This window comes from Gopherus flavomarginatus, chromosome 15 (genome assembly GCF_025201925.1).
Source record: "Gopherus flavomarginatus isolate rGopFla2 chromosome 15, rGopFla2.mat.asm, whole genome shotgun sequence".
Classification (NCBI taxonomy): domain Eukaryota; kingdom Metazoa; phylum Chordata; order Testudines; family Testudinidae; genus Gopherus; species Gopherus flavomarginatus.
In genome coordinates, this window is record NC_066631.1 from 18,458,250 (window position 1) to 18,481,938 (window position 23,689).

At 42.8% G+C, this 23,689-nt stretch overlaps 1 protein-coding gene across 14 annotated transcripts in view; it reads right to left on the reverse strand.

Moving 5' to 3' along the window:
• FBRSL1 (fibrosin like 1) overlaps nucleotides 1-23,689 on the reverse strand; it is a 760,769-nt gene that overhangs the window by 375,835 nt on the left and 361,245 nt on the right. For 12 of the 14 annotated variants that reach the window (XM_050924093.1, XM_050924083.1, XM_050924092.1 and 9 more), the window contains exons 3-4: nucleotides 19,403-19,504; nucleotides 5,025-5,060 (exon numbers count right to left, since the gene is read on the reverse strand). In XM_050924093.1, coding sequence (XP_050780050.1) covers nucleotides 5,025-5,060; nucleotides 19,403-19,504 — 138 coding nt within the window. The remainder of the gene's footprint in view (nucleotides 1-5,024; nucleotides 5,061-19,402; nucleotides 19,505-23,689) is intronic. The other 2 variants (XM_050924090.1, XM_050924082.1) reach the window with 1 other exon arrangement.

Genomic DNA, 23,689 nt, shown 5'->3' on the forward strand with positions numbered 1-23,689 from the left:
AGCTCCATCCTTCAACACTTTGCTCCAGTGGATACTCAGAGACAGTTTGGTTCACTGAACCTGGATCTGCCATGTGCTTTTAAGTTCGTTCCCCTCTGCATTTTATCCCCTTTCCTTTCATAACAGGAACAGCTTTGCAGGTGTTCTATAAACAAGCTACATGATTTATCTGAATATTTTTTATTACCATGTATTCCCACTTCTGCCCCTTCTCCTCTGTACAAAAATGAGCCAAGCACAACTTTAGCCTAGACTTATCTGTAAGCCATGCTCTACATTTCAAACAGTTGAGGCATTTTAGCTGTGTTCATAGAGTCCATGTAATTTGTTATTGTTTGCATTATCACTAGTTCCTAAACACACCATGTCAAACGAATGTATAACTGTTGTGACAGGGTCAGGCCAGATGGCTACAGGAGAGTGTTAGAAGGCAGATATATTAGTCCCAGATTAAGTAGATCCCTTTTCCCTGGGTAAGGTAACGGGCAGTTCCAGAACAAGCAGGAACTTGCTGGAACCAACTAAGGCAGGCAGGCTAATTAGGACACCTGGAGCCAATTAAGAAGAAACTGCTAGAATCAATTAGGACAGGCTGGCTAATCAGTTTAAAAAGAACCTCACTTCAGTTTATAGCGTGCATGCGAGGAGCTGGGAGCAAGAGGCACGAGGAGCTAAGAGTGAGAAGGCATACTGCTGGAAGATTGAAGAGGACAAGCATTATCAGACACCCGGAGAAAGGTCCTGTGGTGAGGATAAAGAAGGTGTTGGGAGGAGGCCATGGGAAAGTAGCCCAGGGAGTTGTAGCTGTCGCGCAGCTGTTCCAGGAGGGACTCTAGATAGCTGCAGTCCACAGGGCCCTGGGCTGGAACCCAGAGTAGAGAGCAGGCCCGGGTTTCCCCCAGACCTCCCAACTCCTGATCAAACACAGGAGGAATTGACCTGGACTGTGGGTTCTATCAGAGGAGAAGGTCTCTGCGCTGTTCTCTGACCCACATGGTGAATCTCTTAGGCGAACAAATCTGCCAATAAGCACAGGACCCACCAAGATAGAGGAGGAACTTTGTCACAGTATAAAGAATACATTTTTAAAATGCTCCACAGCGCAATCTTAGTGAAATCTAGAAACTGGACACATGATCAGTGAAGCATTTCCAGAATTTCCAAGTCTACAAGTAAAATGTACGAAAGAGGATTTGCCTGTTTTAAGTTGTTACCCAAAATATCTTTTTTTTTTTTCTGCTTGCAAAAAGCACAAATTTCTGGCTCAGAATGGCTGAAAGCTGGAATGTCTGATCTCAGCCATGTGCATGAGAGGCATAGCATAATATCTTATCACATACTTGCTAAAATAAAGAAATGGAGAGTAAGTTATTACCCTCCAAAAATATGCTACCATTCCATTTCTCAACACAGAGAAAATACATATTTGACGTGCAACAGAGAAAGGGCATGAAAAACTCATGCTACGCTGCTTATGAGATAAACATCTTGCTAATTCACACATCTACATATGTTGCATAACCTTGTTGTCCCAGGTAAAATTAATCCTTGTTTAAAACTTTATGCTGAGCAGTAAATTCATAACAAACATGTTATAATCAATGAATTTCACCTTTTTTTTTTTCTGATCACCAGCTATCTGGAAACAAACTATGAAATTATATGGCAAGCAATTTCCACCAGTAGTTCTGTGGTCAAAATGTTCAAATTTAGGAGTAAAACTCAGTCAGTTGGAGTTGCTGGGCTGTTCAGCAAATGAAAATTAGGTCTCTTGTATAGGCGCTTAAATTAATTTTTCTACCTAAATTTAGGCTCCAATTTGAAAATCTTGTCTTTAGTCTATAGCTTTTATATAAGCTGTCACCTGAAGCATTCAATATTTGAGATGTTGCGATTGGACACATGGCTTACATAGCATTCTGTTTCCTGACTGGATGAGCTTAAATCTTTGAATAAGGTTTTTGGCAAATGCTCATGGTTTTGGATTTCAAATTCTCTTCTTAACAGTAAATATTTCCTTACAAACTTGGTGTTTATATGAACGTTCCTAACAGTAAACTCATCTGCAAGGATAACTGAAAAAAGCAAACATGAAAGGGTGCAGATTCAAAGCAAGTTCATTTAAAAAAAGCAAACCCTAATATGTAACATCCAAAATAGTTTATGATATTTAACCAGCTCTTTGTGAAACCCAGAGCAACTACCTTGCATAGTAACTACGTACCATTTTCTAAGTGACAATCTTCAACAACATAAGCCATCACAGATATCAAGAGAATAGGGCACAAGTAAAAGAAACTATGCTTTACTTTTGTAAATGCTATTTTTTAAACATGCTTTCACTATGTCTGGCAAACAGGCTCTGATATAAACAGAGGGCCATGCCAAAATACTGATTTAGTGCTTAATATACAGCTAGTTCCCTGTGAAAATGAAACCTTTGCAATATATTAAGGACAACCCCTAGCTTGGCCAGTCTTGTTGAGTCAGTGGTTATAACGTCTTAGTGCCACCTGGGAGAGTCAGGTTCCAAGCTAAATTTGGGCCAATGGGATCTTGGCAGTGTTAGAAGCTATAGTCTTGGCCTTATGTTGGATCAATTTAGAACAGCATGATAGTCTTAAGGGAAATGGTCAGCCTCAACAGCTGGTACATGGTGAGGCAGAAGGCAATTTAACAGATAAAATGACAACCCAGAAGGAAAAGCAACGCCAGCTCAGGCTACTCATGATCTCAAAACACTGCTTGGGGATGCTAAGAGCTCTCCCCTCCCTTGAGAAGGTCTGGGTTGGGTAAATGAGACAGAACAAAACCAGTTTTCAGACAGAGAGCTACATAATTTCTGAAGATCAGTTATTAAAGACACACACAAAAGAAAAGATTTATTTTCAGTCAGCAACAGACAAAATTACCCAATGATGTATTGTTTAGGGGCTTCTGAACAATCTTTTGGCCTTTTTCCATTCAGATTTTGAAACCCATGTTATAGCCAGAGGGAAATTGTTTAATTCCCAGACATAAAATTTGTCAAGGTGATTCATTATTATTTATATAATGCCATAGGCATGCATGGCACTTTACAGAAGACATAACCTAAAGAGTTTTCAGTCTAGATCAGGGCAGCACGCGAGATGATTTTAAGTGGTATTCACACTGCCCAGGTCCTGGCCACCGGTCTGGGGGCTCTGCATTTTAATTTAATTTTAAATGAAGCTTCTGAAACATTTTTAAAACCTTATTTACTTTACATACAACAATAGTTTACTTATATATTATAGACTTGTAGAAAGAGACCTTCTAAAAACATTAAAATGTATTACTGGCACGTGAAACCTTAAATTAGGGTGAATAAATGAAGACTCGGCACACCACTTCTGAAAGGCTGCCAACCCCTGGTCTAGATGGATCCAGCCCTTCATATGTATGGGAGATTAACTGCTCTATTTTGCACATGTACATTTGTATCTTCATGCTAGAGTAAAAGATCTCATGCGGCAAGAGAGTTCAGCAATGACACTCACCTGAAATACAATAAATATTTTCATTGCAAGATATTTGAGATGCATGTCAACATCAGCTGACGTCTCCAAAATACTATTTGTAAAGCCTTTAGACTCCAAATCATATGATACTATCATGCCAATGCACTTCACACTGCACTGTGCCTCTGTCACAAGAGTATGCGTGTGATGCTGTCACTCTGAAACTGGGACACATCTAACAGCTTCCCAATGTTAATGTGTACATCAGCAGCTGGACATGCACAGGTTCCATCACATTATTCAGATAATCTCTCTCTCTATTCCCCTCGTGTCAAATGGACAAATGTACAACATACATCATTAAAAAGAATCACTCTCAATTACTTTAAAAGGCTCTGTGTCAGGTTGTTACATCAACCTCATAAACAATATGTAACAACCTGCCCCCCTTTTAAAACTGTATTGTTAAAAGGAAGCAGCGGTGGCTCTTGATATAAGACACACATTCCGGGTCACTCATCTAGAAGATAAAACTTATGTTGTGACAGAACTTGCAACAGGAGTGACTACTGCCAGTTAGTATATATAGGGATTGTTAAATGGTTAACACACTTCTAATTCAGATCATCGTACAACTTCACTTATAACCTCTGCACCAATAATCAGAGAACACATGACTTGATAGGAGACCAGCAATGTCATTATATGCATCTAAATGCCATACATTTCTCCTAAGAGTTGTGTGTAATACAAATCCAGGACTTTAGTGATGTCTTAAATAAACAATGTATACCTGTGTGTCTCTTATCTCATATAAATTCAATACAATATACTTGTAGACCCGATTTTCAGGCGGATGAGTGCAAGGCACATGTACAAATGAGTGCATCACATCTACATGGAAAAATACCATCGCTGTGCATACAAATAACTTCAAGTATCTGCACATACAAATGGCCGTTTAAAAACCATTGTGGAACTGCATCTGTATGCAACTACTTTTGAACCTCAGGGCCTATAACACTGTCTATAATTATGGCATCCTGGTTTACTGGAGGCAAAAACAATCATGTTATCTTGTTTTCAAATCAAGTGAGATTTCTTCTTTTCTGACCAGTTATACAGCACAGTGTTTGCCAGCAAGAGAATTTAACATTTGTTTGCTTTGATTTTGGGTGGAATATTTTCAAAGGCATAAAGGGGTAGTGAGAAAATCAATGGGAGACAGGCATCTATTTTAGGAAATCTCCTCCTTTTTGTTACTTAAAGTTTCATTACCTGATTGACTAGTCAAAAGTAGTTGGGGAGGAAGGGAAAAACCCATGAAGAAAACAAAATTCAGGAGACCTGAAAATAGGCAATTCACCACCGTTCTCTCGTGTGCACAATGTGTATCTTGCTAGAAACACAAGACAGTGCCTTGCTCAAAGCTTATTTTTCATATTTTGTATTCCCTTAGTGTCGGTGGATATGCAACAGGTAATATAAACCTCTGCAATCAACAGCAACAATAGTGAAAGAATTAGCTGTAAAATGACTTACGGAATAGCCTCTTCCTGAAAGCGATTGAGCAGAACTCTGTAGGAGGAAACAATATGCCACAATAAGTAATGCGAGAGATTATGTGTAATGTAATATAAGTAACATTGTGAGATTTCCCCCCAACTCAATTTTTTTGGGGAAAACTTTACAACTAAGCACCTCTTCAGTTATTTTCTGGCATTTTCCATGTTGCTGCCCCAGTCACTTTGTAACATTCAAAGAGCATTTCCAGGTGCTGGCTCAAAGGCTATTTTAACACTGAAATTGTGACAAACTATATTGGGGGGGGAGCTATTTGGGGTTCAGTAGCTCTTTTCAATTGAGGTGGGGTCTCTCACATTTATTCATAGTGTGGCCCACATTTTAGCAGAAGCCTCGATTCAAGAATGTAATCAGGAGGTGCTTAAATTCATCCCTATCCAGTACAGCATTTAAGAGTATGTCTACACTACAGCTTATGTCGGTGTAACTTATGTCGCTCAGGGGGGTGACTGATTCACCCACACACACCCCGAGTGACACAAGTTACACCAGCATAAGTGACGGTGTGGACAGCTTCTCCCACCGACTTAGCTACTGCCACTCGCAGGGGCTGGAGTAGTTAAGCCAATGGAAGATGGGTGCAGCTGCGCCCTGTAAATGCTCTAGAGTAGCCATGCCCTAAGTTTGACTTCAAAGGGTATTTCTACACTGCAATCAAAGGTGTGACAGCAGCAAGTGCAGACTAGGATGACCAGATGTCCCGATTTTATAGGGACAGTCCCAATATTTGGGGCTTTGTCTTATATAGGTGCCAACTACCCCCACCCCTGTCCCGATCTTTCACCCTTGCTATCTGGTCACCCTAGTGCAGACATACCCAAGGTAGCTTTGATCTAGCTCGTGTGAATTACAATAGCAGAGAAGTTTGGCAGCACAGGTTAGCCTCTGATTGCAGTGTAGACATATCTTAAGGGACTTAAGCTGACACTTGGGCCACGCCTACGTTACAGACTTAGTGAAAAATCCACACCTCTGAGTGATGTAGTTACACCGACCTAATCCCCAGCGTAGAAAGCGCTATGTCGGTGGGAGAGCTTGTCCTGTCAACATAATCCCGCTCTGTGAGAGATCACAGCTAACTACACCAACGGGAGAAACTCTCCCATTGGCATAAGAGTGTCTTCACTTAAGCGTTACGGCTGATCTGATGCACTGTTTTAAGTGTAGACCTGCCCTTAGGAATCTTGAATTAGGGCCAGACAGATTGTCTCATGTGCCACCTCCCTCCGCACTTAAGATCATGAAGCCAGACCTCTCCTCCTGCTCACGAGCAACCCCCCGCACGCCAGCCAGTGATTGCACAAACCACCTCCTCTTCCCATCCTTCATTGTGACAGCTCCCTTGTGATAACTGCACTAACTGCTTGCATGGAGCAGCAATACTGGGAATGCTCTGATCTATCTTAACTAGCTTTCATAAGTTCTGTCCCTCTTGAGTACAATTAAATCACACTGTAAGTTTGGTCTTCATTTCATCTTCCTCCACCCACCTGCTCTAATCCACCCTCGGGCCTTGTCCACACTTCTCCATGTCTCTGAGCCCCCACTCTCCTCTCCCCTGCACACGCTACTCTGCCACTTGACTCCCTTTCTCCTCTGTTTCATTGGAAAGACTGCCCAACCACTGTCCTTTTTTCCCTCTGGATATGTTTTTGAGCTGTCTCATTGCCTGTTCTGTGGACTTTACTCTCTCTCTGTGGCTGATACCTCTACTAGGCTTCAGTGTTACCAAAGAGGAGGAGTAGAGGCAGCTAGGATGGTTCCTCCTCCTTGTTCCCAGCTGCTGCTTTAGGCCTCCATGAACAAGAAAGAAAAGGAAAAAGGACCATGTGACCAGCCAGTCCTCCAGCAATTGGCATGGTCTGAAGATGCTTTACAAGATAGCTATGTTTTATTAACCCCCTTTTACACGCAGGGTAAACCCAGTTATACAAAGGTTAAGAGAACTGCCCAACATGACAGAGCAGTTAGTGGCAGAGCTCAAGATAGAATGCAGGAGTCATAGTCGCCCATTTCCGAGATAATCTAATGGTCCCAGATGCCTTGATATAGTTTAGATGTGGAGTAGAAAAGCATGAGAGAAAACCCACCCATTTTGTCCCAAGTCCAGCTTGCTGAAGGTTTACCTTGAAGACTTGCTTGTCACACTGCAGCTATGATGGGAATCATTTACTACATTACCAGAAGGTTACAAAGCACCGACATCCTGTGTTTTTAACAACAACTATTCTGTATTATCACTCCACATTCTTACTACCAGAAGCCACGCAACTCAGATATCCCAAGATCCTAGGCTTCCAAGCTGCATACAAATAGTGAAGCTTTGACTGGGAGCTCTCTGACAGCAGTAACATAAATTAAATTGTTTACAATGTTCAGGCTTTAGCCTCTCACATCTTACACACAGATCTGACCTCTGCCTCTAAACATTACTAAGGGTTCAGGGTTATAAATAAGTCTTGTAATGTAAAGTGGCTGGAAATAAAGCTACTGAGTGATAAAATGAAGGGCAGTAGCATTTATGGGATTTTTGAGCTGCTACCACTAAAAAAACCCCAACAACCCCCAAATACTAATAAAATAAAAACCAGGGAACTCATCATAATGTTAACAACATCGCCCCATTTGCCTAAAGATATTCAGCAGATAAATTACAGTACCTGTTCTGTCAATTTGATAGTTTGCCAATATAGTCAACATATCAAACATAAAAAATAAGGCAAACAAAGAACTGAGAAGGAGGCAACATATTTGCTCGGGAGGGAGGTGAGGGAGGGGGGCTGTATTAACTCTCTTGACCTTTCAGTTTAAATACAGACATTGACAAGAAGTTTAGCAAAACGGAAGAACAGGAGGTTTCATTACCAGCTCCCTTATGGGATTTTAAATGCAGCTCAGAGCATCCTTTGTTTTAAAAAGACAAAAGCAGCAATCAGTGCATAATATGCTGTACCTGAAATAATGATGATTGAATGCCACTTTATTGACTTTTTTCACAGCTAAAAAGCTCACTGTTACAAAGATACTCCCCCTCTCCTCCCCCCAAATTTAATATCAACATTTCCTGGACCAGGAAAAGGATATTTTTCTCGTACAGAATTTTCACTGCATATGTAAAGTTAGTCATTGGTAATACTTTGGATCTAATTCTTAACATCCCTTCCAACATCTCACGTATTTAGACTCATGAGAGCCCAAGACCCCTGCTTCCACAGCAGTTTGCATGGATGTTCCCTAATATAGGCCTGACTTTTGGTTTCTGGGAGAACCGGGAACATTCTAAGCTCTTCAAAAACAATCCATATCGAACTGCTGCATTCAGAACCTCTAAAAGGCCCCAAATCATACGTACCGTGCAAGTACCAGAGTAATATCCATGCATTCTGATCTGCATTCCTAAAATGAGATCCTTTTGATATTACTTCAGGATAATCCACTTAAACACACCGACAGGCCCCAATCCTGAAGCCTTTACTCAACTCCTATGTAGTGAATCATCACTGCATACACAGAGACATGACTGTTAGCAGAAACGGAACCTGGGAGTACCAGTATCAAGAATATAGGCCCTCTCCACTCGAATCAAAGCGAATCATTTTATCTTGTTTTAGTTCTGTTTTTACCAAATAAGCATTTCCCCTGGTTTGCAACCCAAATGACATAATACTGCACCACTGTGCTGCCTGAAAATGAAAGAGACACGATTTTTTGGTGCAAATTTCATTGGGTAAGCTCTGAGAAATGCAAAGCAGTAAATGGTACAAATAACAAGTCATTTGTGAAACAACCAACAGCACAGACTTCTTCATATCGCCCACTAATCTGCATCTACCCTGCTCTAGAGGGATGACATCTAACAAGACGATAATTCGTGCCCAATTAATCCTATGCCTGTCTGCCAACAAGGGTGCCAATTAGCATTAATTGTGATAGGATGACACTTTGATACAGGCACTTGTCCATAAGGAACAGAGATGCAAGCAATAATTCTTTCCATGTAGGTCACAAACAAGGTGTCCAATGCCTTCCAGTGGTTTTCCAACCTCAAATGGAGTTGAACCATTGTCCTTAGGTACGTCTACACTGAAAAACAAACCTCCACTGCAGTGAGTCTCAGGTAGGCTCCTGCTACATGGTTAAAAATAGCAACATAGATGTTCCCACTCAAGCTGGAGCCTGAGCTCCGAGACCCACCCCGTCCGCAACAGGCTTCAGAGCTCCAGCCCAGGCCCCAACATCCACACTTCAATTGTTAGCCCTGTCGCGCATACACCCCAACCCCGTGAGCCTAAATCGTTGATACCCGCTCAGACTTGCTGCCCTAGGTTGTGTTTTTTGCAGCGTAGATGTACCCATTACATTTGAAAGGCTTTATTATCCCCTTACCAATACTCTTGAGTCATCCTGTCACTAATTTTGTTTTCAAAAGTTCTTTTATTCCTGACAAACACTGCACTGCTTGTAATTTGGGGTGGGAGAAAATCATGACAAAACTATGGTTGTGCCAAAGATCTTCAGCTGGATTTTAAGAACTTCTATTAAGAGTTACTCTCTCTGTATCAACATAAATGTCTTCATCCCACTGTATTTTGATTAAGCAAAAGAGATATTCCCTTGATAGTTTGGGTAACAGAGTCATGACATAGATTAAAAATTGGGGATAGTAACTCTATTTGGTATTAAGCTTTTATCTGTCTTTTTTATCTAAGAAATTTGCATAATCCCCATCACTACAGTATCTGAGCAGTTTACAATCTTTAATGTATTTATCAGAACACTTCTGTGAGGAATGGAAGTGCTCTTATTCCCATTTACAGATGGGGAACTGAGACACAGAAAGGCTAAGGCCCAAATACACAAGGAAGACTTGGAGGTTATGACACTGAGTGTCGCCCAACTCTTAGAACTCCTAGAAAATCATAGGAACGCTGCTATCCACAAAGCCTGAGTTGGAAGCCTAGGATCCTATAGAATGGATGGGGAGAGACAGTAGTCTTAGAATGATATCCACAAAATTAGGGCCTAAGCTAGCCAATGGCAGATGCCAACAAGATTGGTGTGTGCTAAGCCCTGCCCCTCTTTCAGAGTTCAGTGCCTAAGTCCAGGCTGCAGGGAGGTGCCTATCTCTGCTGGCAATTTATGAACAGGGAGAAGATGGCCATTGGGCCACCTAAGCTGCATGCAGGACCCAATCCACTAGACAGGCTCAGAGGGCTTCTAACTCCATATCAAACCACCAGGTAGAAGGAAACCTCCTTTGTAACCTTTAGCCTAATGGGTAGAGTATTCATCCAGGATGTGGATACCCTGGATTCAATTCCCCGTTCCGCCTGAGGAAAAGAAGGCATCTGCCACCTCTCAGGTGAGTGCTCTAACCACCAGGCTATGGAATATTTTCATATGGGTCTCCCCCAATCTCTCCTATTGAAGTTGTTCCACTTAATTAAATAATTTAATAATTAAATATGATTGGGCCAGAGATAGAGCTTGAATGACTCAATAGTCTAGTGGTTAGAGCACTCACCTGAGAGGTGGCAGATCCCTGTTCAGATCCCCACTACCCCCAGCCTTGGAGCATGCCCAGACCAAGCCCCGCATGCAACTTAGGTGGCCGACTGCCTGTCTTTCCCAGTTTGAGAGTCCCTTTGGGGCTTAGGCAGGAGACAGATGCCTGGGTGCCTAGAGGGAGGCATCACTGTGTGTGCTCAGAGGCAAGAACATAGGCACCTAGGGAACTGTTACTGCAAAAGCTCAGGCACTGAGCGACTTTAGGATTAGGCGGCAGCTGAGCAGGAATTCTGTGGATCACAGTGGCACCTAAGTACCTTTGTGGAGCCCACTCTAAGTCACCTGCCCTAAATTATACTGGAAGTCCATGACAGAGCAGGGAACTGAACCTGGATCTCCTAGGCTAGTGCCTTAATCTCTGAACTCTCCTTCCTCTCTGGAACACAGGTCCAAATTTATCTTCCCCACTGTCCGTACAGCATGATGTTCTTAGCCAGCACTCAGAAGAATTAATAAATAACCCCAATAAAACTAATTTTTGGTTTAATTTCTACTCAGGGAAACTTACCTCAGATAGTCCCATGCCATTTATCCAGCTTTATAGGCAGGATGAGCTGAGATACAAGGAGGTAAAATTCTCCATCCATCCATCCAGGCATTTATAATACTCTTATCACTATCGTGTTAGTTCAACTTCAGCCTTTAAATACTGGTGGGATCTAGTATTTCTATTTCCCAGGAAGGGCTTTATAAAACCAGACCTCACTCTTTGGATGGGAGGGAGGGGACAAAAGAGGCCAGGAATAAGCCTGTAGTTTAACCAGGAGCATCTTTATGCAATGAGTCACACCCTTCTCTGTGCTCATGCAATGAGGTCAATTGATTTGCCAAATGTCAGACAGTGCGTCAAGTATTCATTCAGATTAGAAACCAAGACCTGCCTGGATAACCTCAACACAATGTGATTTCTGGATGTTATGCAAAACTTGATTCATCTTCTCTGTTTAATTTTCCCATTTTATATGCTCATATAAACAAAGGGGTTTCAATGTTTGCAACAGCTAAAAACTAAACGGATTTCTTAATAGATACAAAATTATGTAAATTCTAAACCTCTGTAATTGGCTTGACAAGCCTTTAGGAAAAAGAGAGCCTCCTATAAAAGAGGGCACTAGAATCCCAGCACTAGCAGCCAGAGAAACAATAAGGAAAGAGAACTGATGACTAGTGATGGTCAGATGGATCCTAGAAATCCAGTTGCCACAGAAAAACACAGATTTTGCATTTTTACAGAGAATCTTTAGTTTTCACATTGTGTGAAAAAAATAAACACATATATGTAGTGGAACCCCGGTTATCCAATCTAAATGGGACTGGGGCCAGATCGGATAATGAAAAATTCAGATAATCAGGAGAAAGGGAAGGGCTCCACTGTCAGCTCTAGGTGACAGAGCTCTGGCTCTCAACTTACAATATATCATTGTGTTCAACTGATACCTATATATACACATTGTGGCTAGGGAAACTAAAGTTCAGCCTTTCATTTTAATCGCAGAAAAACACAGATTTTTTTTAAAAATCGGAGAATTTTGCTTTTTTTATCATGGAAAACTAGGATTTCTCGTGCTGTGTGAACCTTATTTCATATACAGCATTCTGGGTAATAACATGAGATGACTGTTTCTAAAACTAAACTGGTTTTTACTGAGAGAACTATTTAGAGATGCTACAGCTGCAACCAGCATTCAAGCCTCATGCAAACAGATTGGATTTTTGGTGCTTCCTACAAAACTCTGCCCTTCTGCAACCTGGGCTCCTCCCTCCATATTCCACACAGGCTGCTGCAAATTTCACTACAGGTTCAGCTTGGGTAACAACTGTCACCAACTCTCACAATTTTAGCACAAGTTTTGCAATGTTTGAGGTTTTGTTTAGAGCCCCAGCGCCTAGAAACAATTCATTAGATAAGAATCGAAACTTACATTTGTTTTGAAAGAAGCAAGTTTCCAGTTCTCATGCTTGCAGAGAAAAGCATGAAAATGTGACTCAAGTGCATCCTCAAGGGCCAATAACCAAAAAGCAAAATTAAATAACCCCAAATTTACTATTTTGGGTTAAAAATCATGATTTATGGGGGCCTGAGTCATGGTTTGATAACTTTTGGGGTTACCAGTACAGAGTACCCACCTCCCAAATAACACCACTCCATTCTTATCTAGCATTTCTCAAAAGAGCTCTGTACAAATCAGTACAATTCATCCTCATATCACCCTGCGAAGCCAGTCAGTAAAATGAGTTTCCCCATTTCACACATGGGGAAACTTCAGCTGAGAAATCTGGGACCTGAGCACCAAGCAGTTTTCACTGAGTTCAACTGGAACTATAGGGTATGTCTACATTGCAAAGAAAAACCCACAGCACCAAGTCTTAGAGCCCAGGTCCATTGATTTGGGCTCGTGGAGTTCAGGCTGTAGGGCTAAAAGTAGCAGTATAGATGTTCCCCCTTGGGCCAGAGCCTGGGCTCTAAAATTGGACAATCTGGGAGCGTGTCAGAGCCTGGACTCCAGCCCGAGTGGGAATGTCTACACTGCTATTTTTAGCCCAACTCAACTAAATCCTCTTTCCTTTTCATGACCTTGCTTTCACCCCTGTTAACTCTTGCTCCTCCTTTACTATACTCCTGTCCATAGCCCTGTTAGTGAGTCTCTCTCAGCGTACAGTCATTGTGTGGGGTTTCTAAATTGGTTCTCTCATGATGACTATTATCCACAGGCAGGCCTGGGCTGGTATGCATGTGTGCATACATCCATTTCAGCACTGTTAATTTCCCTCTGGGGTCAGATCAGTAGCCAATCAAGAAAACATGAGGATGCTAAAAAAAATTTCAGATGCTATGCAACTGTCCATAAACAACTCTGCCAACATACTTCCATCTCAACTGACAATCCCTTCTGTTATTCCTGTCCTTTCACATAAGGTTTGTTAATGTATCCAACTCCTGACGTTCACTCTCCTCTGCTAGCCATTCCTCAGCCCCACAACAGCACGTGAATGCACCTCCAACTTGACTTGAAATTCCTCCTACTATTAAATGACAACTACAGCATCCAGCAGCCCCAGTCAGGATTAGGACTCCATTGTGTCAGCGACTGTATAAATGTGAAATAAAGGAGAACATCTGCCTCAAAGAGCTTACAGTTTAAATATTGGAAGTCAACGCTTCTGATGGAGCTCCTCCAATTCACCATCTTCCCAGGCTATACCACCTTTGCTATTCCGCTCCTGAGCCCCAAAGAGCACTATCAATGAATCTTATTCCTCACCTGTAATCACGCTACACTATTTCTCTTCCAAACCCCTTCCTCTATCCTGAGCTAAGACTGTGAACTAACATGTGCCAAAGTATGTGATGGTTTTGTGAAGTGGCCAAATAAGGGTGGAGACCACAGGACTCTTTCGCTTCAGATGTTTGATCATTGTCCTGGGAAGGGACTTAAGCCCTCGGCATACCCAATAGATCACTGGCTTGCATACAGTATTGCACTTACTATTACACCTGCAGCTGCTTTCATCCATTTGCCCCAGCAGTGGGCAGTGTAGTACAAAGCGTAGGAACATGAACGGGAGAAAACCAATAAGCCTGATAGAACACAAAGACGAGCAGTTCACAATACATGTGCAGCTGGGAAATCAGTAGGCATTTATTGTACACCTCTACTGGAGAAAGGATTTCACATCTAGACTATGCAATATGTTAAACACGCATCCAAAAACTGATCCAAAAACATTCAAGGAAGGGGACGGGGGGAACTCTGCATTTCTGCTTTTCTGACATAGGGATTTCTGTTTGCTTGTTACACTATAAAAACGTTTTCAAAGCAGGTAGTTGGGAGAAAAGAGAGAAAAAGCCCGAAATGACTTACGACAGGGGCTTGTATTTTTGTGCACGGCCTAAAGTCAATCTCCTGAAAAAGAGAGTTTTGTCTCTAAACTGGCCAGCACCTCTTGCAACATATTTCCTAATCAGCTAGTATTTATGGTCAATATTTTATATTTCCAATTTCCCCCTAAGGGCTCATGAGAAAGCAGCACACCTGCCAACCTTTTCAGCTGGGCCAATAATTGCCAATTTGCTCTCTGCCTTAGTATATCACTCAATTTAGCCCTTGCTGTGCCCTGCATACATCCTCATTCATCTAGGTGCCCCCATGACAATTAGAGTGTTAGCTTCAGTTAACTAGGGCAACTATTCTACTAGGGTTGGAAGACAATTATTAGTCTATTTTCCCATCTCGTGGCAACAAAATTGAGACTCCATGACAATTACATTCAGCAATTCTGTCCTCTGTTGCCTCCTCCTCTCCCCACTTTGCGAATATTTCAAATTATCACAGCTCTACTAGCACATTCAAATTTTCCACGTTCACAGGGAGTGAGGGTTCTATTTAAATGATAATGAGGGACGATCCATTCAATTTAGTGAGGGAGAAAAGCCATTAAAATGCAGGCAGTTCTTAAGCTGATGGGTCAAGAAAAAAGATAAAACCTTTTTTAAAACCATTATACAAAGGTCTGTGTGGATTTTTTACACTGTTTGGGACATCAGAAAAGATTAGGACAATTACTGAAGGGAGGGGGAGCAAAACACAAACCTCCCAGTTTTACTTGGGTCAACACAACAATCAGCAATGGGGCTTATCTGTCTCTTAGTTCTTTCATAACTTTCAATTACCTTACTATGAAAGATAGCAGAAAAAAATCCTGTTTTGGAAAGCAGCTGCTGACTTTGTGTTCTAAAGGAACCGGATAGGACACCAAGAACATGTGTTGCAGAGACCTTTCCTTTGTAATAAATTAAAAGGGAATTTACCGTTGACCATTGCAAGTACAAACAAGTGTAAATTCTCATCCTTCCCTGCCCCTTTAAAAAAGAATTATTTGTCATGCAAACATTGGTTAAAACTTTGTTTTCCCATAATAGGCTTATCATATCGATGAGAAACCAGTCCCAACAAATCAAACCTTTGCAGTCAGAGATAACTTCACTAGATCAAAATATACATTTTCCCCTCAGTGATCTATAATAAACTGCACTCCAAGCAACATCTGGAAAGATGCACTGAACAACACGGAGTATTATTTGTTCTACTATAAAGCTTTAGTGCTCTTTCCACAAGGAAACTTCACTGTGCCAAAGCAGAGTGAGTGTGAGTGACAGAAAGGGGGCGTGTGTGTGTGTGTGCACGTGTGTGTGTGTGCACGTGCATGAGAGAGAGAGACACACACACACACAGTCAATCACTTCACTTCAGTTTCCTTTAGGGTGTAATTATTTCACGACAGACCAGGCCACCTCTTGCCTTTATGGTCCATCAGAGACTAAAGACATGCATTCAAGTAAATAAAACACATTAAATAAGTCATCTCAAGAAACAATTCACACAGAGAAACTAAGTTGCTCCTAGTAGCACCTCCTAAATGCAGAACTACACTGAAGTGAGAGAGGAGTAGCCAAGGAATGCCACAAAGGAATGTGCGTGATGGCACTACAGTACTCCCAGAGCAGTAACTTTAATGCATACATCCCTCTGCATACCTGCTGTGCCATGGTATAGCAGCCAAATCTGCTAGCATTTGCTTCATTTACTCTGGTTGTTGCCACAAGTTAATAGGAATGGAGGTGAGAGATGAAGGCATTACAAAGCAGGCATCGCAAGACTGTTTTGAGCTCAAACACACTGAGGAACAGCAGGACAGCTAGTCAGACTGAGCAAGCAATGGGCCCGATGCCTGAGGCAGCATGTTATGTCAGCAAGAAAAAGTAACCGCTCTAGGACAATTGCGTTTCAGAGCCTCAATTTGTAATCCCTCCAGCAGCCCCTAAGGGGGAAGAAAATAAAACCCCTTCCCTTTACATCTTTAATGCACGACGGGGGCTTAATCCTCTGAGTGCCACACATAAGGGGTCAAGTCAGTTCAATTGCACACCATCCATTTGAAGGATACGCCAGGAGATGCATCTATAGAGCCATATGGGGGCGTTATCAGATGGACAGTAGAATCCTATGTTAATCCACACTCCTCATAGCATGCACACAAAAAATCTTGGGTCTTCTTCCCCACTTCTCTGCAAAAGTGTACCAGCAGATTGCAACAGTGTGGCCTTTGAAGGCTGACATCTACTACCTTGTGATGAATTGTTGTGAAAAGTAAATTAAAACTCAACTGCAATTATCAAATAATGAACAAAGTGCATTTTGTGATTCAGAAACCTCGTTCTTCAAACAATGTAATTAGTCACTAACTGGAAAAATTCCATCATTTGTAATAGGTCGCTGGGTCATTACAGCAACAGAAGCGAGGTTCTACTGTATGCTCCTGCCCATAGGCACCATGGCTGGAAGTCTCCAAGGAGCCTGGAAGAGTTGAACACCCAACTTGCACTGAATTTCCTTGGATGAACAACTCCCTGTGAGGAGCCTATGGAGTTAGACACCCAATAAAATTCAATGAAGGTCACATTTTTAGGTGCTCATGCCGTAACATTGTGGGCAGGGGCGGCAGGTTTGTATAATTTTTGGTGGTGCCCAGAACAGGTCCAAATCCTGCCCCCTGTCCCCAGCTGCCTTGTAAGCTGATTTTTTTTTTTTTTAATGTGCAGGCTCTGGGCTGGGGCTGGGGACGAAGGGTTTGGGGTGCAGGCAAGCTGCCCCTGGCTGGGGCCAGAAAGGATTCGCCCCCCAGCCCTCCCACCCCCCGCAGCACTCACCTCGCACCACTGTCACTGCACGTGCTCCTATGGCCCTTCTCAGTCACCTGTGCACCTCCTCCCCTGCTACTGCCCCTCACCGCAGTCGGGGGATGGGCTGCCTCTTGCCTAGCATGGGGCAGGAGCGGTGACTGCAGGCGGGGGGCCCCCTGTGCTGGTGGAGGGTCCCGCCGAAAAAGAGAAGGGTCCGTCTGTCCGAGGCGGAAGGGCAGCGTCAGCCTGCCCTGGCACTAATGGAAGCGGAAGGCGCTAGGACCCTGCAGCAGCAGTTGGTGCTGGGAGCTGCGGCAGGGCAGAGTGAGCACAGCACGGAGCTGCAAGGCACAACTGCCCAGGGGCACAGGCAGGGATGCTCGGGGGAGGCATGCAGGGGCAGCAGGCGGGGCCAGGGGAGAGAGCCGGCCCCAAACATTGGTGGAGCCGGGCCTCCGTGCCCTGAATATTGCTGGAGCCCAGACACCACGAGCCCATATAACTCACTGCCCTGATGGTAGGTGGGGAGAGAAAATAGCTCTCTCTCCACTTACAGTGTTACAGGCTCCTTCAAGAACCTGCGACACTGGCTAACCAGTTGCCATCTAAATACTTTAACCTAAACTACTCAAACCAATTGAGATCTGAAACTTTTATTCTTTTTTTCCCCCCAGCTGTACTGAGCAGCAGCAGTGTTACCAGCTGCCTCAGATCACACACTTGTCAAGAGTGACTGGAGGAAGAGAATCATGCAAAGACTATTACTGTTCAAAACACACACAAACACACACACACAAGATTATTTTCCCTTAAGGGATTCCCCCCCCCCAACCCCTTTTTCTTCTCCAGTGTGCTCAGATTCTTTATCCTAGAAGCAAATCACAGGGACAGCATTTTTTTTTCCCCTTCCTCCCACCATGCAGGCTGTTTACAGCAACCCATTCACACTCAAAACATGTAGAGAGAATTTTCCCCCGTCACATTTCCCTGTCAGAGCTGTCAAGCCGAATCTCGCTTTAATCTGCCAGAAGCACTTTTCTGCTGACGTTTTTAATAAATACTTTCAGCTTTTAAACACATTTGTGGGAGCCATTTTCCCCCTTTCTTTTTTTTTCCCCCCTTCTCCTGTAGAATGGGCTCTGAAAGCCTTAATGGCAAATACATTACACTTATCAAAGCCTTTTTTTCCCCTCCTTCCTTTTGCATCCTGAAGCAGAGGTAGTGTTTTCAATTTTAAAGCTAAATTAACTGTCCAATTGAATTTGGCTGGTGTGAGCGGTTTTCTGTGACAGGTTTTAGTTATGAAGCATATTTTACATTAATAGAACTCAACATGAAAACCGCTCGCTCTGGGATTTCTGTGGCTTGCCATTGAAATGTTAAATTTAATATTTCAGACATGCTTGTGCCAGCGTTTGATTATTGTTCTTCATTTAAAATCTCTCCTAACGGGAAAGGTCTTAATTAGTAAAAAATCATGTTTTAATGAAGGCGAAATGCTAATTGCTAACACAAAAAGCCTTCATATAAAATTATCCCAGCACTGCCATTGATTTCTTGGTGACTAAAAAGCCCATTTGTGTGTTTACACATGAAGGCAATATTTACTTTTGTTTTATCATAACATTTCACTCAAAGGAGAGTTGAGTTTCCTGAGAGAAAGGCAGCTCACCTCCACCACTCAAAAAATGCTCCTCATCTTTCAGAGGCAGGAAGCATAACAATAAGTGAGCCAACTTTGCATCCACCATAATTTTATGCAGAAGCTAAAACCAAAAGCATCTGTAAAACGCTTTTTACGTAACCTTTTTCTTTAAAAAAATCTCAAGCCATCTTTCCCCTCAGGAATAACAGTTCCATTTTGTTTTCCCATCTCTGATCTTTCACTTATCATATTATTTGCACCATGATTATAGTGTTTGCAAGGCAGCTCAACCACTTATGCCATAACACTCAATCATGACATAAAAAAAAAGTTATTACACAGTGACCTCTGGATGCCAACATTTGTTCAGAGAGATTTATGAAAAGCCATGTCAGCAGTGGGAATTGCTGCAATGAAGCGGCGCTTGATTCTGGTACTTACATCACTGAGACGGTCCCTCGAGCTGCTCCGCTGAGAGCTTGTGGCCTCCCTGATGCTATCTTCTTCACTATTTCTGCCACTTCTGCTTGCAGGGACCTTCATCTAGAGGGAGCAACGAAAAACAAATAGAGGGAGTTTCAGGCACTGCTGCATCAACTGTTCCAGAGGTCACCAAACACAGTTTCTCAAATGCGTTCACACCTATAAATTTCACTGTAGTGTGGAGAAGATGCTCTTGAGTTCATTAGACTTTTCCAAAGAGTGCCTTACTCACTTGTTTCTGCATCCCTTTCTGCTAGCATTCAAGGAACAGGTGAATTTAGCACTCCTGGAAGTGGGACAGGCTGAGCCAAGTAGCTATGATCAGGTAGACAATAGGCAAATTTCCCTCACAATCTACTACTAATGCACCTCAGTTCAGACCTGAACCACTTCAGTATTGAACATACTCCTGTGTGGAATTATTATTAATATACACATGTCTAAGGCTCCCATCCCCGTACTGAGCTACCATTACTTGTTTAGAAGTACATCAGGGGTCTCAAAGAAAAGAAACAAAGCTCCCCTCACCTCCCTAATAGAGTGAAACTGCTTATTTTTGTGGAATAAAATTTACTGTGTGATATATTACTGTGGAGTCTCCAATCAGTATGCAGTAACATTATGCAATAAAATAAGTTATAGTTCTGTACTGAGACAGATCAACTCATTCCTCAAAAATCTACCATTACCTCACAAGCTTCAACGTATTTTTCCTGACAATGTGTGTATTTAGCCCTGTGAGGTAGGGAAATGCTTTTATCCTCATTTTACAGACCAGCAACTGAGTCACAGAGATTTTTAAAAGGTATTTAGACATCTAACAGGGTCTTCAAAATCATCTAGACACCTAAACCTCTTGGATTTCAATATGTGTTAGGTGCCTAGATGCTTTTGAAAATCACACTAGGAGCCTAAATGCCTCTTGGGGATGTCTGGCAGAGCAGGAAATTGAAGATAGTTCTCCTAAATCCTAGGCTAGTTCCCTAAGCACTGGGCTGTCCCTCCATCCTCATCACCCTTTCACTTGTGATCTTGGTTACATTTGAACCCAGAATACCAAGTGAAAGGGATAATGTCTCAATCACAGCAATATCAGCGCTTCATTCTGTAAAGACTGTAAAAGGGGAGGGGAGGAAGAACAGAGCTGAAATGTCATTCACTGCCACATTCCTGGGATCATCTACTAACAAATTATTCTGTTAATTTCCTTGTGAAATACTGAGTGGAAGGAAGTGTTTAATTTATTAATAGGTTCTATTCATATCAGCCTGCTTCCATTTAAATTACACTATTTAAAATGTTGGTTTGTACAAATTGGTACTTTTAATGGCAATAAAATTCCCTTGTTTCCCTGGGTGCAATTTCATTGCATAATCTGCAGTTCAGTGGCCAGAGATATTCGCTGGTGATTCCAGCGTACGTTAGCACCTTCTGAGGGCACTGCCACTCCAGGCCTATGGAGTCAGCGCCCTTCAGTACAACACTCAGGTGCTTTAGTGCCCACACCCAACAGTGAAATGCTCTAGCATATACTGTACAAAGCCCCTATTCACGCTTGGTACTGCGGCAGTTAAAATGCCTCGGTTTCTTCCCAATGAATGTGCAGGGCACTATTCCCAGACTGAGGCCAACTACTGCGCTAGTCTGGAAAATATAATACTGCTTAGCTTCACAGAGGGTCCCGTGCAGGGTTGAGATTACAGCTCATCTGGACGTGTCCAAAGGCGGGGGACAGAGAGAGAGAGAGAGAGAGAGAGAGTCCACCATTCCCAACGTTACTAATTCCTTAATTTCATACTCAAATATTCACCGGAAACATGTAACAAGACTAAAACCTCAGAAGTTAAAGGTCTCACTCAATCTGTTACCAAAGAGAACCCAATCTTTCTGGAACAGTAGTATGTCCCCCTGTTCCCTCACCTGACCTGTTTCCCTTTCATAAACTTTGGAGGAAAGAAACTACACCTACGCATAGGAACAAATTGAGATAATTTGACCTGACAAGGTCTTGCACGGGCAAACAAATTAGAAGCCTCACCGCTGCCATTAACCTTTCCGAGTAAATATCAATTATTAAACTTGCTGTACTACCTCTGTCCCCCGTTTGCTGCTGTGAATTAAGAGGGTCATCAGCCTTTTTGACAGATCTTGTTCATTTACACCTGCTGCCTGCCAGCAGGGGAGCCCACACACCCGCAGCCTGAGTGCTGAGCCAAGCTGCTTTAATTCATCAGTAATTACTCTAATGAGCCACATGCAGGACTGAACTAGGAGGATAAGGAGTTCTACTAAATGGATGCATCGGTTTCATGGGCACTTTCTGCAGATCAGGAGATTAGTGAACTGGTCAAAAGCTCGTTTCTTGAAGTTGCTCCTGGCTTGACTGCTTGATTTTTAATCAGTTTCTCTGGATGTTGCTGTTTCCGCTATAAAAATTCCCTCTGGCTGTATCCTTGAGTTGAGTCTTACTTTGCAAACTGACAGCCCTTTTCCATCCCTTTGAATGGTCCTAGCCCTAGGAGACCATGAAATCCTTGCACAAAAGCCCCAAATGTAACCAAGCCAGAGGATGCACACTTTCACCCTGTTTTGTTGCTTCACAATGGATCTTCGGCAGGATTTGAACCTGGATTTTCCACACCGTAGCACAGACTTGGCCACTTGGTCACAAGAAGTAATTTAGGCCACGTCTGCACTGTGTAGTCGCTCTATTGCCAGGAGACAGCTCTAACAGCAATAAAACAAAATCACCCCAAACGGGGGCTGGTAGCTTAGTGCTGTCTACACTAGCACTTTTCAGTGCTAAAACGTTTGTCGCTCGGAGGTGTGTGTGTGTGTTTTTTAACACCCCGAGCGACAAAAGTTTTAGCGCTGAAAGTGCCAGCATAGACACAGCCTTTGTTGACTGGCAGCAACCGTAAGCTGCTATGCCCTAATGCAGTGGTTCTCAACCAGGGATCCAGGGCCCCCTGGGGGGCCACAAGCAGGTTTCAGGGGGTCTGCCAAGCAGGGCCAGTGTTAGACTCGCTGGGACCCAGGGCACAAAGATGAAGTCCCACCACATGGGGCTGAAGCCTGGGGCCCTGAGCCCTTCCACCTGGGACTGAAGTCGAAGCCTGAGTAACTTAGCTTCCTGGGGGCCCCTGTGGCATGGGGCCCCAGGCAGTTGCCCTGCTTGCTACCCTCTAATGCCGGTCCTGGCTTTTATATGCAGAAAACTAGTTGTTGTGGCACATGTGGGCTGTAGAGTTTGTATAGCATGTTGGGGGGGGGGGGCTCAGAAAGAAAAAGGTTGAGCTCTCTTGCCCTAGTGGAGCATCCAATAGTGCCAATGTTTCACACAGACATGACTGTAACATCAACCACTTTTTGTATTTTTAAAAAAACAGAGTCTAGAAGTTCAGGATAATTTATGCATGGAAAACTTGAAAATTTCATTTCCACCTGAAAATACTGTGCTTACTACTAAAAGAAAGAGGAGTACTTGTGGCACCTTAGAGGCTAACAAATTTATTTGGGCATAAGCTTTCGTGGATTAAAGCCCAATTGATCAGATGCTTGCAGTGGAAAATACAGTAGGAAGATATATTACACATACACACACACACACACACAACATGAAGAAATGAGTGTTGCCACACCAACTCTAACGAGACTAATCAATTAAGGTGGGCTATTATCAGGAGGAGGAAAAAAAAACGTTCATAGTGATAATTGCGATGGCCCATTTCAAACAGCTGACAAGAAGGTGTGAGTAACAGTAGCCGTCACCTTCAGCCCTCGACTAAAACCCCTCCAGCACATTATCAGGGATCTACAACCTATCCTGAAGGATGATCCCTCACTCTCACAGATCTTGGGAGACAGACCTGTCCTTGCTTACAGACAGCTCCCCAACCTGAAACAAATACTCACCAGCAACCACATACCACACAACAAAAACACTAACCCAGGAACCTATCCTTGCAAAAAAAAAGCCTGTTGCCAACTCTGTCCATGTATCTATTCAAGGGACACCATCATAGGACTTAATCACATCAAACATGCCATCAGAGGCTCATTCACCGGCACATCTATCACTGTGATATATGCCATCATGTGCCAGCAATGCTCCTCTGCCATGTACGTTGGTCAAAACTGAACAGTCTCTACGCAAAAGAATAAATGGACACAAATCAGATGTCAAGAATTATAACATTCAAAAACCAGAGAACACTTCAGCCTCCCTGGTCACTCAATTACAGA